Consider the following 12,725-nt stretch of genomic DNA (forward strand, 5'->3'; position numbering starts at 1 on the left):
ATGGTCAGTTTAACATTCTCATGTTCGTTAATAATGTTGCCTCAGGTCCCATGTTCTGCTCTGCTCTAAAAGAACTCATACTCTCTGGCCCACATTGCAAATCTACATCCTGTCTCTGATCGCTCCATGTCGGACCTTTTGGAGTGCACGCTGTGACCCCGCTTCAGGTTGAGTGTCTATGCTGGTAAATCCAACACAACGTACAAAGCAGTCCCCACATTTACAGTTCTGCTTTTTAATACTCCTTGGATCTCAGTTTTGGGCCTTTGTTTTTTTTTTTACAGGGCCGGAGCGTGAACGTTGGGTCCAGCCGTCAGAGGCAGTGGTTGGTGGTCGGATGCCATGGAGACTGCCTCAGCAGACAGCCCGTGGCGTCTTCAGCTAGCTTGCCGTGCCGGGATATAGCTGAGAGTTGAGGGCTCAGGGGGAGGCTGTAGCGGTAAAGACAGTAGGGCCCCACACTGTCAGGGAGGTGAGGGAAGAACGAAGGCCCCTGAGGGCTGATTGGGCAGTTGAAGGGGAAGAGGCAAGGAGAAGTCCCAGGAGGCCTGTGCTGACACGGGTCCTTCCAGTGAGAAGGTTTCTTTGCCTGCAGTGCTGAGAGGAGCTGGAGGTCTGTCAGAGGAGACAGCGACGGCAGGCCTCTCAGTCTGTCCGCTCCCAGCGGGGAGAAGGCTCTTCCGGGCAGTGCGGAGCTCGGCGAGGTGTCGGAGGCTTTGCCGTAGAGCGGAAGTGCAATGGCTTCAAGAGCTACATCCTGGCAGGACAGCGCAGAGACAGCGAATGGGTGGAGGGACAAAGAAGGGGAGAGAGGGAGGAGATTCTTCACGCTGTTGGTCGGTGAACCTGAGCCGCCTGTTGAACAAGATACCAGACACTTGAGCCACAAAGACAAAACCGGCCTGTAGCAGAGAAGCAAAGAGAGCTGGGCGGCACCTTGGAGTTGTATAGTGAAGGGCTTGAGGTCCAAGCTGAGAGGGCCTCTCCAGGGATACGACTCCAACAAGCCATCCAGAACTCCCCTACACACACACACACACACACACACACACACACACACACAGTCTGTTAAAGCACTACAAATGTCATATTTCTGGTATTTAAGTGTTGGCTATAAGAGGTGTAAAATTCTGCCATCCACAGTTCAACTTCATCTGGAGGTTTTATGTGGTGTCACATGCCAATGGTTAAAACTTAAAAACCTCTTCACTCAGTTTAGCGAATACTTTTTTGACCTGAAACAAGTGTCAGTGTTCGGTGAGGTGTTCCATACCTATTCCTTCCCGGGTCTCTGAACCCCTTGGCGAACGGGTTCCTGTCGATCTTTAGTTTTGTAATCTTGGAGAGAGGAACAGACATGGTTTAGAGTGGACAGGTCAACTAGTGGATGTGCTAAGCTAGCAACGAGGGGCAGTTTTACAATTGCATATAGCGAGCAGCAGAGCTCTCCCTATAGGGGAGCTTATCATGTCAAACCGGGCTATCTGAGGTCGTGCAGTTTTATTTGGTGCTTTAATGGCGTTGTGGAATCCAGCACTTGGCCCAGTCACAGTTCGTTATTGAGTTTCCATAATAATATGTTCGCTGATGGTAAAATGACTCCTGATGAAAAAGGGGGGGGGGGGGGGGGGGGGGAATGGTAGCCAACGATGGCGCGGTCAGCTTGTCTGCACAGGAATGCTCACAGCAGCTCAGACCAACCGGCCTACAGAGAACCCGCACAGAGCAAATTATAAATACACTGTTACTCCAAAGCTGAGCTGAGCTGTCGATTGGACGACGGAGGGACAGTCAGACAAACAGCCGAGTCTGAATGATTTAGAATGGAGCAACACCGCCACCTTAAACAGGGTGTTTGAAATGCAATGCTGTGTGCACACAAAGCCATTGGAAATATGTCCTGCCTTAATGTTTCTGCCACAAAAAAAATATTTAAGTAATAGATTTAAATCAATAACATTTATTTTAATTTTAAATAAAAGTTTATAATGCAAATAACAAATAAAATTTTGTTTTCCCTCTGTGTTTTGCGGAATCCAATAGATTAAAAAATTCTTTTTTTTTACTTTTTGTGTTTTCCTCTTGTTTAGATAAAGGTTCTGCAGGATCAGTTACCGTAAATATTCTATAGGTTCAGTAAAGCATTTATGTGATCAGTTAAATGTCCTTTTCACGCAGTTAAAGGTTCATTTGAGCCAGCTAAAGGCACCATGGGATCGGTTACCTGTTGGTTCTGATAGGCTGTGACCGTGGTGAACTCCGTCTCCGGGAAGGAGAAGCTGTGAACTCCTTCGGCAGGCAGCGACTGTATCTGTGACAAGTCCAACCGAGGGTCGTGCCGGATGATGTGCACTCGTGGCTTGTATTTGTGCATCGACTGAAGGATTATCTGCATGAAGAGCATGTTTTCAATTTTACAAGTTAGGCCTCAATTACAGAATTTAACAGAATAACTTGTTTTTTGTGATACAAAAATAAAAAAATAGAGCCACAGCTTAAGTTTATTACTATTATATAAGTCATCAGATATTTTTTGGCCATTGTTTAGAATTTGAAATGTCAGAGGATAGTTAGGAAATCACCATCCTAATATCCTGAAGGTCAGCGTGATGTCATCAAATAGCTTCTCTTGTGCAAAGTTATCTAATTTTCTATCACATAAAGGGAAGCAACAAATCTTCATTGATCAGAAACTAGAATCTGACATTTGACCTTTCTGCCAGAAAAATTTATGACCTCTATTCACTCTCTAAAAATTAATTGTTGTCCTTAATTAACGGATTTAGTCATCAACGTTTATTGTTTCAAAGATGTGTTTCATGTGCAAATAATTTAAAGACTCGCAAATTAACTGTAATAAAGAAATAAAATAGAATTATGAACAAAAATAAGTCAAAAATCATCAAAACTTATGAAAACACATTAATAGTATTAAAATATATAAATGTTATACTCAGATTCAATGCAGATGTACTTTTCAACCACTTAAAAGAACAAATATTGTAATAATAACTAATCTGACAAACAAATAACTCGTTTTTGGTTCCGTTATTTGAATTTGAATTGAAAAAAATGTAACAGTTGAGCTTTTATTTTATTTTTGGAAAAGTACAATAGAATACTCAAATAAATATTAGGACTTCTGTGGAGTTTTTACCTAGTAATGATGAGGCAAAATAAAAATAAAACTAATGTGTACATGAATTCCATATATAGAAGGCATGCAGGGATTTGTTTTTCAGTGCCAAACATCATCAAGTCGCAGTTTCAGCAGGTTTAACTTTAAACCCAACACGAGCTCCAGCAGATTTCCAAAAGCAATTTAAGGTGATGATCTGACCACAGCTTCAGAGATTACGTGTCTGTTTTAGAGAAGCTTCAGCTGGACTGCTAAATTACTTTCCTTCACTGTATGGACAAATATTGAATCCTCCCAACTCACAAATTTCAGGGTGTTTTTCTATAAACACAGGGATCATGTGAAAATCCTCCCAGCAACCACAACATCTCTGAACCTTCAAGGGAGCTCTGCAGCCGAGAAGGATTTCCACTTCCTATAGCCCTAAAACACACGACCGGTCCCTCTAAATGTAAAGTATACGTGACTTTGACAGCAATCTGGGCACTAAAGCAGCCAAAGCCATGACTAAAGACTAAACTGCTGGTTCTTTGATTAAATTACACCAAGAATATTCGGGGGATTAATAACGGTCTTTTAATTATAACTCTATAGTACTCCCCAATAAAAAAGAAAAAGAGAAAGAAGCATTGACTGATCTATAAAATTCTTCAACTTGTGAACTTTGTGGTAACGATCAAGGGGAAAAGCAGAAAGAGAAAGCAGGACGTGCGCAGACCTACATGTCCCTTATCGTCCATCTCGTTATTGGTGAGTTTGACCCGATCAAAACTGATGATCTGACGCATCCACGTCTCCCCCGAGCACGGCGAGTCCGTGTGCACGTAGAGCCTGGGAGAGATGCAGGAATGGTCCGTGTTTCCAGCCACCATCCACTGCGAGCTGTGGTACACGTACCTGCATGCAGGGTTAATGCACAGGAGTAAATACACTGATAGGAAGGATAACGAGCGCGGTTAATGAAACACACACACACACCTGTAGCGTTTGGAGTCCACGGGCATGACGTCCATCGCGACGTAGTATTGTTGGCACGGGTCCAGATTGCGCACTTTTACGCGCACAGAGGGGAACATTCTCCTAACGAGGAGAGAGAGAAGAAACGCAATTAAAAAAGAAAAGAAAAAGACATTCAGAATAAGATCTGGAATAAGAGTTTGAGGCAGAATCGTTATCACGAGCAGCGGGGGAGTTCAGAGGCGCGTTCAAAGACGCTGAGGGGCAATGAGGGCAACTTCACTGCTGATATTTACAGCTTCTGTTGTCCGTATATTTAATTAAATTACATTTAGATTTCAGAGAACTCATTTTTTGAGATAAAAAGAAAAAGAAGCAGAAGACTGGCGACTTCTTGGCTAATAGAGTCCTTTGAAAGTAAAAAAAAAAAATACATTAAAATACTGTAATTGAATATACCAATAATATATCTGTCATATGACTTCATTAGATATAGCCTTATTTTTGAAAAACAGTTTAATTCGGTTGGACAAAATTTCTCAGATTTCAGTCAACCTCAAATCACCTCACATGATGTTTCATCTTTTTTTTTTTTTCATTTTCATATTCCAAAAATATCTGCAAAATACAGAAAATTAAGTAATTTGTACATTCCTGTCTCGTTGCAGAAAATAAATCTAACACCAATTCTGTGTTTTAGTCACCGACAAACAAAGTCTTGAATTCAGGTCAAATTTGACAGCTCTGCTTTACGAGCCGTTTTACACAGATAGACACGCTGAGCAACAGACTTTTATATCACTGATAATGACGCCTGTAGCGTATATTCTAAAGAAAAACTACCAATTACAGTATATCAGATCGAACTCATTTCTGATTGCACATTTATTTTTACTTTAAATCGATCTTGACATTGAGATTGTAGCTCCTGCTCTTAAACAAAATATTTTTTTTAAATATATACAGAAACTATGAAGATTTTTTTTAAGATCCGAAATTAATCTATCACATTTGGTTTAAGACTATGTGTATAGTTGTTACCGTTTGAACAACTAAACACTTAAACAACATTTATATCATTACGACCCAGTTTTTGCATGCATCAAATACTTTTAACATGACTCAGGTATACTCAGGCCTGCATTTTCAGCAGCATAATAGCTGAACTTCAAAATCCGCCTCTCTCTTATATCCACATTTTGTATACCGGCCAGCTTTGGTGATGATCATCTCGGTGCCGATCTCGTAGAATCTCTTCCACAGCTCGGAGCCCTGAAGCTCCACACGGGCCTCCCTGGCCGCGCGTCCGCCGCTCTCCTTCGACTTGTTCTCCTCTCCGTTGGGGTCAGCCTCCTCAGCGTTGGGTCCCCCCGGGTCAAAAGAGGACTCCTCTGTCCCCGTCGGTGTCGAAGCTGCTTTCTTCTTCTGACTGGCTGGATGCTCGTTCAGGCCTGCAAAGTTGCGGAAACCGGAATGTAAGAATATATGCCTGGAAATACATGCAATTATACGTGACACTTTGATCTCGAGCATAATGGACAATTCACCCGCGACTTTATTTTTGGAGGCTACCATTATCCTTTAAGAATAACCCGCAGAACGGCGCACAAATTTGCTATTTAACATGTAAAATGTTTGCAAAAATCAAATTTGATATGATAGTTTCGTTTATTTAACTGGTGGAATATGACATTTAAGGACGTCACCATGTCCATATGTTGTCACCAGACTTCAAACGCATGGACATGCGTTTGAAGTCTGGTGACAACATGTGGACATGTCAAATTAAATAAAGATCTGAAGGGGGGGGGGGGGGGGGGGGGTTCTTCTTTTCATGCGTAAAACGTGCTTTTGGTAATGGTGACGTCCTTCCTCACCGATGAAGACGCGTGTGTCGCCGCCGGTGGCTGCAGCTGTACCTGCTTCGTGTCCCTCCGACACTTTCATCCTCTTGCACGGTTTCCCGACCAGCGACTCGACCGAAAACGCGTGAGCCCTGGAACTAAGACCTTGCATCTTTGCAGAGACGCCGAGACTCCCGTGTCCGCGCGTCTGAACTTCTGGGTCCTCCGCCGGTTCGGTCCGAACTCTTTCAGGACGGGACGGGGAGCAGCAGGCAGCAGCAGGAACAGCTACAGCAGCACCTCAGGGGAGCTCCACTTCTCACTCAGCTATACTCCGTGCGCGGTGCGTAAATTGATCCAGTGAATCCCCATGCACGTGTTCGCGCCCTCAATCCAAAACTCCTTGATTGCTGGCACGCCTCTCCTTCCCTTTCTCCCCCCTTGGAGGGCTCTGAGTCTCCCCTTTCTTCTCTGTCCCACGGAGTTACTTCCCGTCCGCGCGTCACGGAGAGGGAGGGAAAAGCGCAACGCGTATTCCTCCACATGGGCCTGCGCTATAAAAAAATAAAACAAAAACAAACCTCATATTCCCGCATTAAGGGCTAGCAGAAACATATATCATTCGCTACAGAAGCTACATTATATTTTTAAAACTTATCTTTTGAAACTCATCATTGACTTTTGTCACTGTGAGCAATTTGAAAGGTACAAATTGAGCTAATCGCGAGGAGGTGGCTCCTGAATTCAGTTTAACTGTGATTTAACGAGGTAAATGTTCCACTACTAGACAAAACGGGTGACTAGTTACTATTATATTAACTAATAACAGTTGACATATTTACGGGGCCCTTTGATCTCGGCGGACAGGTGCCACCGGTGCAGGGGGTGACGCTGCTGATTTAGCTGAGCAGAAATACTTTCATTTCAGGCTTCTTGCATCTTGTAGATAAGTATAACATAAACTCACAGAATTGATTGAATTAATAGTACAAATAAATAAATAAAATAAAACACAGCGAAACAATGATAAAGTTATACACGCAGGATTTACGTTTATGTGAAGCACATTATAAGAATATATGTTTTTTTAATTTATTTTTAGGTTTGACCTGTGCGCTTCTCCCTCATTTGGACATCCGATAGTAAACGTTTAAGAGCACGTCAGGGAGAGTCCAGAGACACAAATATTTAAGTCTTTTTAATTGCGACCATCTGTTAGGTATAGAATACCTCCATGAAACTTGCTGCTTTTCTGTTGAAGCTATGCATTTCCTATATTAATTTGAAGGCTTTCCTTAAGGCGGTCTCTTGTCTCCCGTCCCTCCGGTATACAGGAGTAGACTTTTTTTGTTGTCTTTGCGGTGCCCGGTGAGGTTGTGCGCCAGTCTGGTTCTCATAAATGCATGGAGATCAGATGCAGTATACACGACGCACGGAGGAAAGCTGGGCCGTAATGACAGCTCGGGTTTATTACATTACTGCTCGACATGAAATAGATCCGCTTTACACAAATAAAAGTCAGCAAAAGGTTCTATTTAAAATGTTTTTTAATCACTCGATGTAATGACTGGGAGTAGAAAACAAATGAGGACTGTGTTTACGGCACGGTTGGTTTGGTTAGTGATGGAAATCTCTGACAACAGCCGGGAAATGGAGAACTATGACCAACCGGAGTCACATGCGCGCTGTCATCGGAAGCTGTTTGAGCGCTGCGGCCTGGATTTATGTTTACTCTTTCCCCAACTCGTCGTTTCTGTCAATATTGTAACAAAAGTGATGTCTGCCTCTGCGCACCTCTCTGCGCACCTCTGCGCGCCTCTGCGCACCTCCAGCGAAATAGAAAGAGCCTGCGCACAGTGCGCACTAGTCTCCAGTGTGAGACGTTACTTGTCCAAGTTGTCTCCAGCAGTCAGCTGATAAATATCCTCGTCATATACGATTATAAATTGTCAGCCAAGTGACGACGGGCGCGCATCCAAGTGACGCCTGACAGGAAGTTTCAATTTAGGGATTCCGCTGCGAATCTTTTGTCGCATTCAAGGATGTTTGGCACACACGTGTTTCCTCTTATTTAACAATGCGCGCACGCAAAGGCGGAAACAAGAGACCCAAATCCAATTTAGTGGGAGCCTCGGGTTTCCATTAATGCGGAAGTTTGCAATTAGATTTTCCGATCATTTTCCGCCCACACCGTTGATTTCCGCCTTCGGGACTTCATTGATACGGGACGGGATGGTGAATAATCGGCTCCCAGATGGGCCTTTCGTTGCTTATGTTCCACTCGCACACTGAGGGTTACTTATTTTGGCCAATGAAAAGTAAATACTGGCGTCCGCCCCCCCCGCCCCCCCCCTCTTTTTTTTGTTTATTTAAATACCAATGTTATCATGACAAACACAAGGCTTTCGTGTTTTTACGTGCACGTGGGTGTGGGTGTGCTGAGGGACTAGTGCCCAAATAGTAATCGTGATCATCCACAGGCGTCTGTCTGTACTGTAAATGTGTGCATTCTCAACTGTGTGTGTGTGTGCGCGCGCGTGTGTGTGTGCGGGCGTGCGTGCGTGCGTGCGTGCGCATGTGTGTGTTTATAAACAGGCCTGTCTGTCTGTAGCTCAGTGCTGAGTGGATGTGACGGCCCCTGATGGTTTGTTTTAAGTTTGATCCTCATGCAAAGCGCTCTCTCTCTCTCTCTCTCTCTCTCTCTCTCTCTCTGTGTGTGTTTGTAGGTGTGTGTGTGTGTGTGTGTGTGTGTGTGTGATGGCTATTCTGGGCATCGGCTGCTGGAGCGGATGCCCACTCATTGCCAACATGTCAAACGTCCACCACCCGATCGCTGTGACACGTGGAGTGTTTGAATGCGCTGTGTGCTGAACACACTTAGCGTGTTGCGCCGCTAAATGGCTTGAGAGTTCTCAGGCATGCGGGAATGAAGGCTCACCTTGACAACACACACCCTACTCTGAGAGCACGATGTGCTAATTGTTGCCAGCGAGAGTTTTTAGCCTAGATAACCTGATCTTCCTCAGTGAGGCGTGTGTGTTTGTGTGTTTGTTTGTTTACATGTTGTTTCTGGGTCTGAAGAAGACGAGAGCAGAAGCCGAATGCATGCGATGATTCAGCGCTTTCTGCAGCGCTGAACAATTACGGAATGACAAATTCCTTCGACCCTGACATGTCGTCAGTGTGTGAGTGTGAGTGTGTAGTATCACATCTGCTCCTCCTAACCCCTGTCTTGTCCCTCTCTCAGGGGGGGGTGCAGCTGTCTGAGGTCCAGAGTGTCTCAGACTGTCAAGCGCCTGCAGGGATGCTTTCATGGCTTCTGCTTCTGCAGCAGCTCGAACGGCACAGTTGTTGCAGCTCTGATCTCACTCCTCGCTGCCGGTTGACGTTAACTTAAGGGGGCTACCGTGCAGCACATCTTCATCCTTCCTCTTCAGTCACCGCTGAAAAGGATCCAAGGTCTCTGCTCCAGCTCAGCACCGAGAGACGTGTGTGTTTAATCCGATTTGGCTGCTGATGACAAAGAGGCATTCATGTCGTCTGGCTGCTGCAGCGTTCAATCAGCCGATCAATCAATTTGTCCAAGATGAATGTAATTCACAATGCTTTATAATAAAGGCAGTATAGATGTTAGACTGCTAATGTGATGTGAATATAGAATTTTAAAAAATTTGTATATATAGCAAAGAGGTAAATTATTAAAGGCTAAGGCTGGTAACGTTTTATCATATTTGTATGAAAATAAACAGACAAGAAATTGATCAGGCGTTTTCTGCCTGTTAAACATCTGATTCGTGTCACAACACAGAACCTTGTTCCCCCTCATGAGTATGACAGGCCGCTCAGAAACACCAGAGCACCAGAACCGTAGTACTTTTTGATCAAACGTGGGTAAAGATTAGGAACCTTTGGGCTCAGAGCCGAAGGTCACGAGGTATTTAAAGACAAACTAAAGCTGCCGGTTCTTGTCTTTCCTGTGGATTAGACATTAGAATCCTTTAACGACATCAGCTCTCTCAGATCCTCGTGTGATGTGAGCGCTGGATGAGCTGCTCCCCAGTCAGCCTTTTAAAGATGCTTAAATGTCTTTCTGCCTTTCTGTCTGGCTCCTTCTCTCTCCAGCACCTCTGCTCCTCGGGTCGTGAGGACTCGGAGCTGGGCACGAGGCCGTGTACTACCGCCTTCCTCCTGCCCACAGTGTGGGACTATTTAATGGCTCGTGTGGCACGGCATCCAGCCTTTACTGATTCCTTCTGCCTCAGCCAGGCCGGGCGGGTAACAAGGGGATCAGGGCGGGAGGAACGGAGAGGAGCGTTGTCTGCCAAGATGTAGCCTCCTCCTTTCACCACAAGTGTGTTGTGCATTATCTCCTCCACCCCCCCCCCCCCCTCCTTCCCCTCGCTCCCCCCCCCTAAGCCTTTAGCTATCCCTTGCTACTCACCCTCTTCCTATTAAACACATATAGATCTTCATTTGTCCACAATGCTTTCAGGAGGCCCGCTATAAGGATCTGGCTCCATGACATATTCTCTTCACTTGTTTGTATGCCTAATTCTTCTTGAGGAAAATTGCCTTGTCCCCCCCCCCCCCCAATGACTGCCAGTAACTCTGTGGTTGATGGCTGTGGTGAAAAGAAACAAAAACAGCCATAATTGATAATGAGAGTGAGACCCTGAACGCGAGGGTCTGAGCTGAGCGCCTCCTCCACCTCCTCCTCCTCCTCGCTCCCCTCCCTCTAATCAGCTCCTGAGAGTGACGGCTCAGACGGGCCGCTCTGCCAAGCGGGACTCTTTCCAGAAGGATGTGGAAGCCGGAAGGGATGGGAAAACCAATCCGCAGGGTGTTGGGGTGTAATTTCATAATGCCATAATGTGTAACGTGTTGGGCCGGTTGGATAAAATAATGCACGAATGTGGGCAATTCCAGATGTGACAGCGTGCAGCGCTGATTTAGCTGGAGTGGGAATGGTGTTGAGGGGCTCCGCTCAGTGTTGTTAACATGCATGTTGAGGACAAGCCGTGATTATTCGGGGGGGGGGCACCGTTATTTTGTGGGTGCGTGTGATTGGGGGTTGTTGAAGGACCCAAAAGTCACACACGCCTTTTACTGTTTTTGTCCCACAGTCAGCCCAAACACAAATATATTTTTTATCAAAGACTCGCCACAGTGGAGGCAAATTATTTTTAGATTGCTTTGATAAATAAGGGGTTTCATATATCTGGATGTGGTCGTGGGGGGGGGGCTTTTGAAACAACACGTGAAAAATGTGCAGTTCTCGAACAGTGAGCTTGTCATTTTTATTTGCCTCTTCGGATGGTGGCAGCGGTCGTCTTTCAGGCAGTGCCAGCTGGCTGGAAGGAGAAGGCCTGGCCCCGGGTAGCGCTCTTATTATCATCACCACACACTGTAATTCACATGTCAATCACAGCTCCGAGCAGGACTGAGGGGAGAGGGGATGGTTAGGAGGGGCCGCTCACCGGGGTGACGGGCCAGACCGGCAAGGGGGGGGTTGAATACTTCCAGCAGGTCCTAATCGGACCTTTCATTCCTCATCGCTGCAAAACGGTCCTGGATGATTGGCTGCATGGGGCTGAGATGAGGACTGGACTGGCTGCTACGAGGGAAGGAATGACAGGGGGGGGTTAAACTGCCAGAGTTCAGCCAGTCTGTCCTGGCTCGAGGTAGACTCTGGGTAGACAAGCCGAGCTGAGCGATGAAGGACGAGAGAGGAAACAGCGCTAAACCAACAAGAATTCAACGCGTTTATAGCCAGTGGTCAAAAAAAAAAAGAAAACATTTGAATATTTTGCTGGAAATTAATTTCCTGTTTATTACAATGGAGTTTTTACAAGGTGACCACAGCCACATGGCATATATGTTGAATAAATATAATGATTCATCAACAAAACATATAATAATAGGCCTAAAAAAACCAGCCAGCCAGCCGACTGATCAAGATGCCAGTGAGTAGATCAATAGCTTTATTAAGATGTTCTATTCAATTAAAAAAGAATAAGTGTCGCCTACAGTTCTGAACGCACACACACCAAATGTCTGGCGTGCAAAAGCTGTTCCTCAGTTATGTGGCATGCTTCTGATTGGACAGAACCATCTTGTTTCACCAACACACAACTCACCGAAGCAGTGACACCCCCCCCCCCCCCCCCCCCCCCCCCTCTGGTTCTTGACCACATGAGCAAATAAAGGCTTTATGTTTTATACTGTAGCATCATCATGTTGACAATATTACACAGCAGCCAACCAAACATCAAGCGCCGTGTAGGCTATCATGCCAGCTAAAACAATACTCTGGATTAGCTGTCTACAAGGAGATTGGGATTAGCCTATCATTTAGCAATAGAGGAGAAAGAAGGATTTTGTGTTTTGAAGGCTGTGATTTGCTTTGGCAGAGCGAATGCAGCCACATTTTTTGAGGCAACGCTGCAGTGCAGGCGGCGGTCAGGCTCGCTTGCAGCTATCGAGATGCGGCGCTCGGCTTTCAGCTCCTGCAGACATCGTGGATGCAAAGAAATCCGGCACTTGTATGAAATATCTGTGACAGTCTTTGGTCAAAATAGCAAACAGATGCTGCAGGACAGCGTCCCTCTTTTCTGTCTCAAAGAGCTCTGTCAGAAAAGCCTCTGAAAACAAAAACTAAACTAAATTCATTGCATGCACGCAATAAATGTGTGTGCATGTGCACACACATCTTCTGCGCGTTTTCCGACTGTGACGTCACAGTAAGAGAGATTTCTTCCAGTGACGTTTCTGTTCTTAATTACAGA

General features: G+C 45.3%; 1 protein-coding gene across 1 annotated transcript; it reads right to left on the reverse strand.

The window, feature by feature from the left end:
* Window positions 1-313: 313 nt before the first annotated feature.
* Window positions 314-6,112, reverse strand: tbx22 (T-box transcription factor 22). The gene is made up of 8 exons (XM_068740557.1): window positions 5,974-6,112; window positions 5,304-5,547; window positions 4,118-4,219; window positions 3,862-4,036; window positions 2,225-2,389; window positions 1,274-1,338; window positions 937-1,022; window positions 314-855 (listed from the first exon to the last, which is right to left on the reverse strand). The coding sequence occupies exons 1-8, from the start codon at window positions 6,110-6,112 to the stop codon at window positions 314-316; spliced, it is 1,518 nt and encodes a 505-aa protein (XP_068596658.1).
* Window positions 6,113-12,725: the final 6,613 nt, after the last annotated feature.

This window comes from Brachionichthys hirsutus, chromosome 6 (assembly GCF_040956055.1).
Source record: "Brachionichthys hirsutus isolate HB-005 chromosome 6, CSIRO-AGI_Bhir_v1, whole genome shotgun sequence".
Classification (NCBI taxonomy): domain Eukaryota; kingdom Metazoa; phylum Chordata; class Actinopteri; order Lophiiformes; family Brachionichthyidae; genus Brachionichthys; species Brachionichthys hirsutus.

What these genes read in the sequence shown, in the direction of transcription:
- tbx22 (XM_068740557.1), bottom strand. Translation starts at nt 6,112, where the DNA reads ATGCAAGGTCTTAGTTCCAGGGCTCACGCGTTTTCGGTCGAGTCGCTG. An exon ending in CGACACACGCGTCTTCATCG is followed by an intron (nt 5,548 to 5,973) that starts GTGAGGAAGGAC and finishes GCAACTTTGCAG; the next exon opens with GCCTGAACGAGCATCCAGCC. An exon ending in ATCATCACCAAAGCTGGCCG is followed by an intron (nt 4,220 to 5,303) that starts GTATACAAAATG and finishes TCTCCTCGTTAG; the next exon opens with GAGAATGTTCCCCTCTGTGC.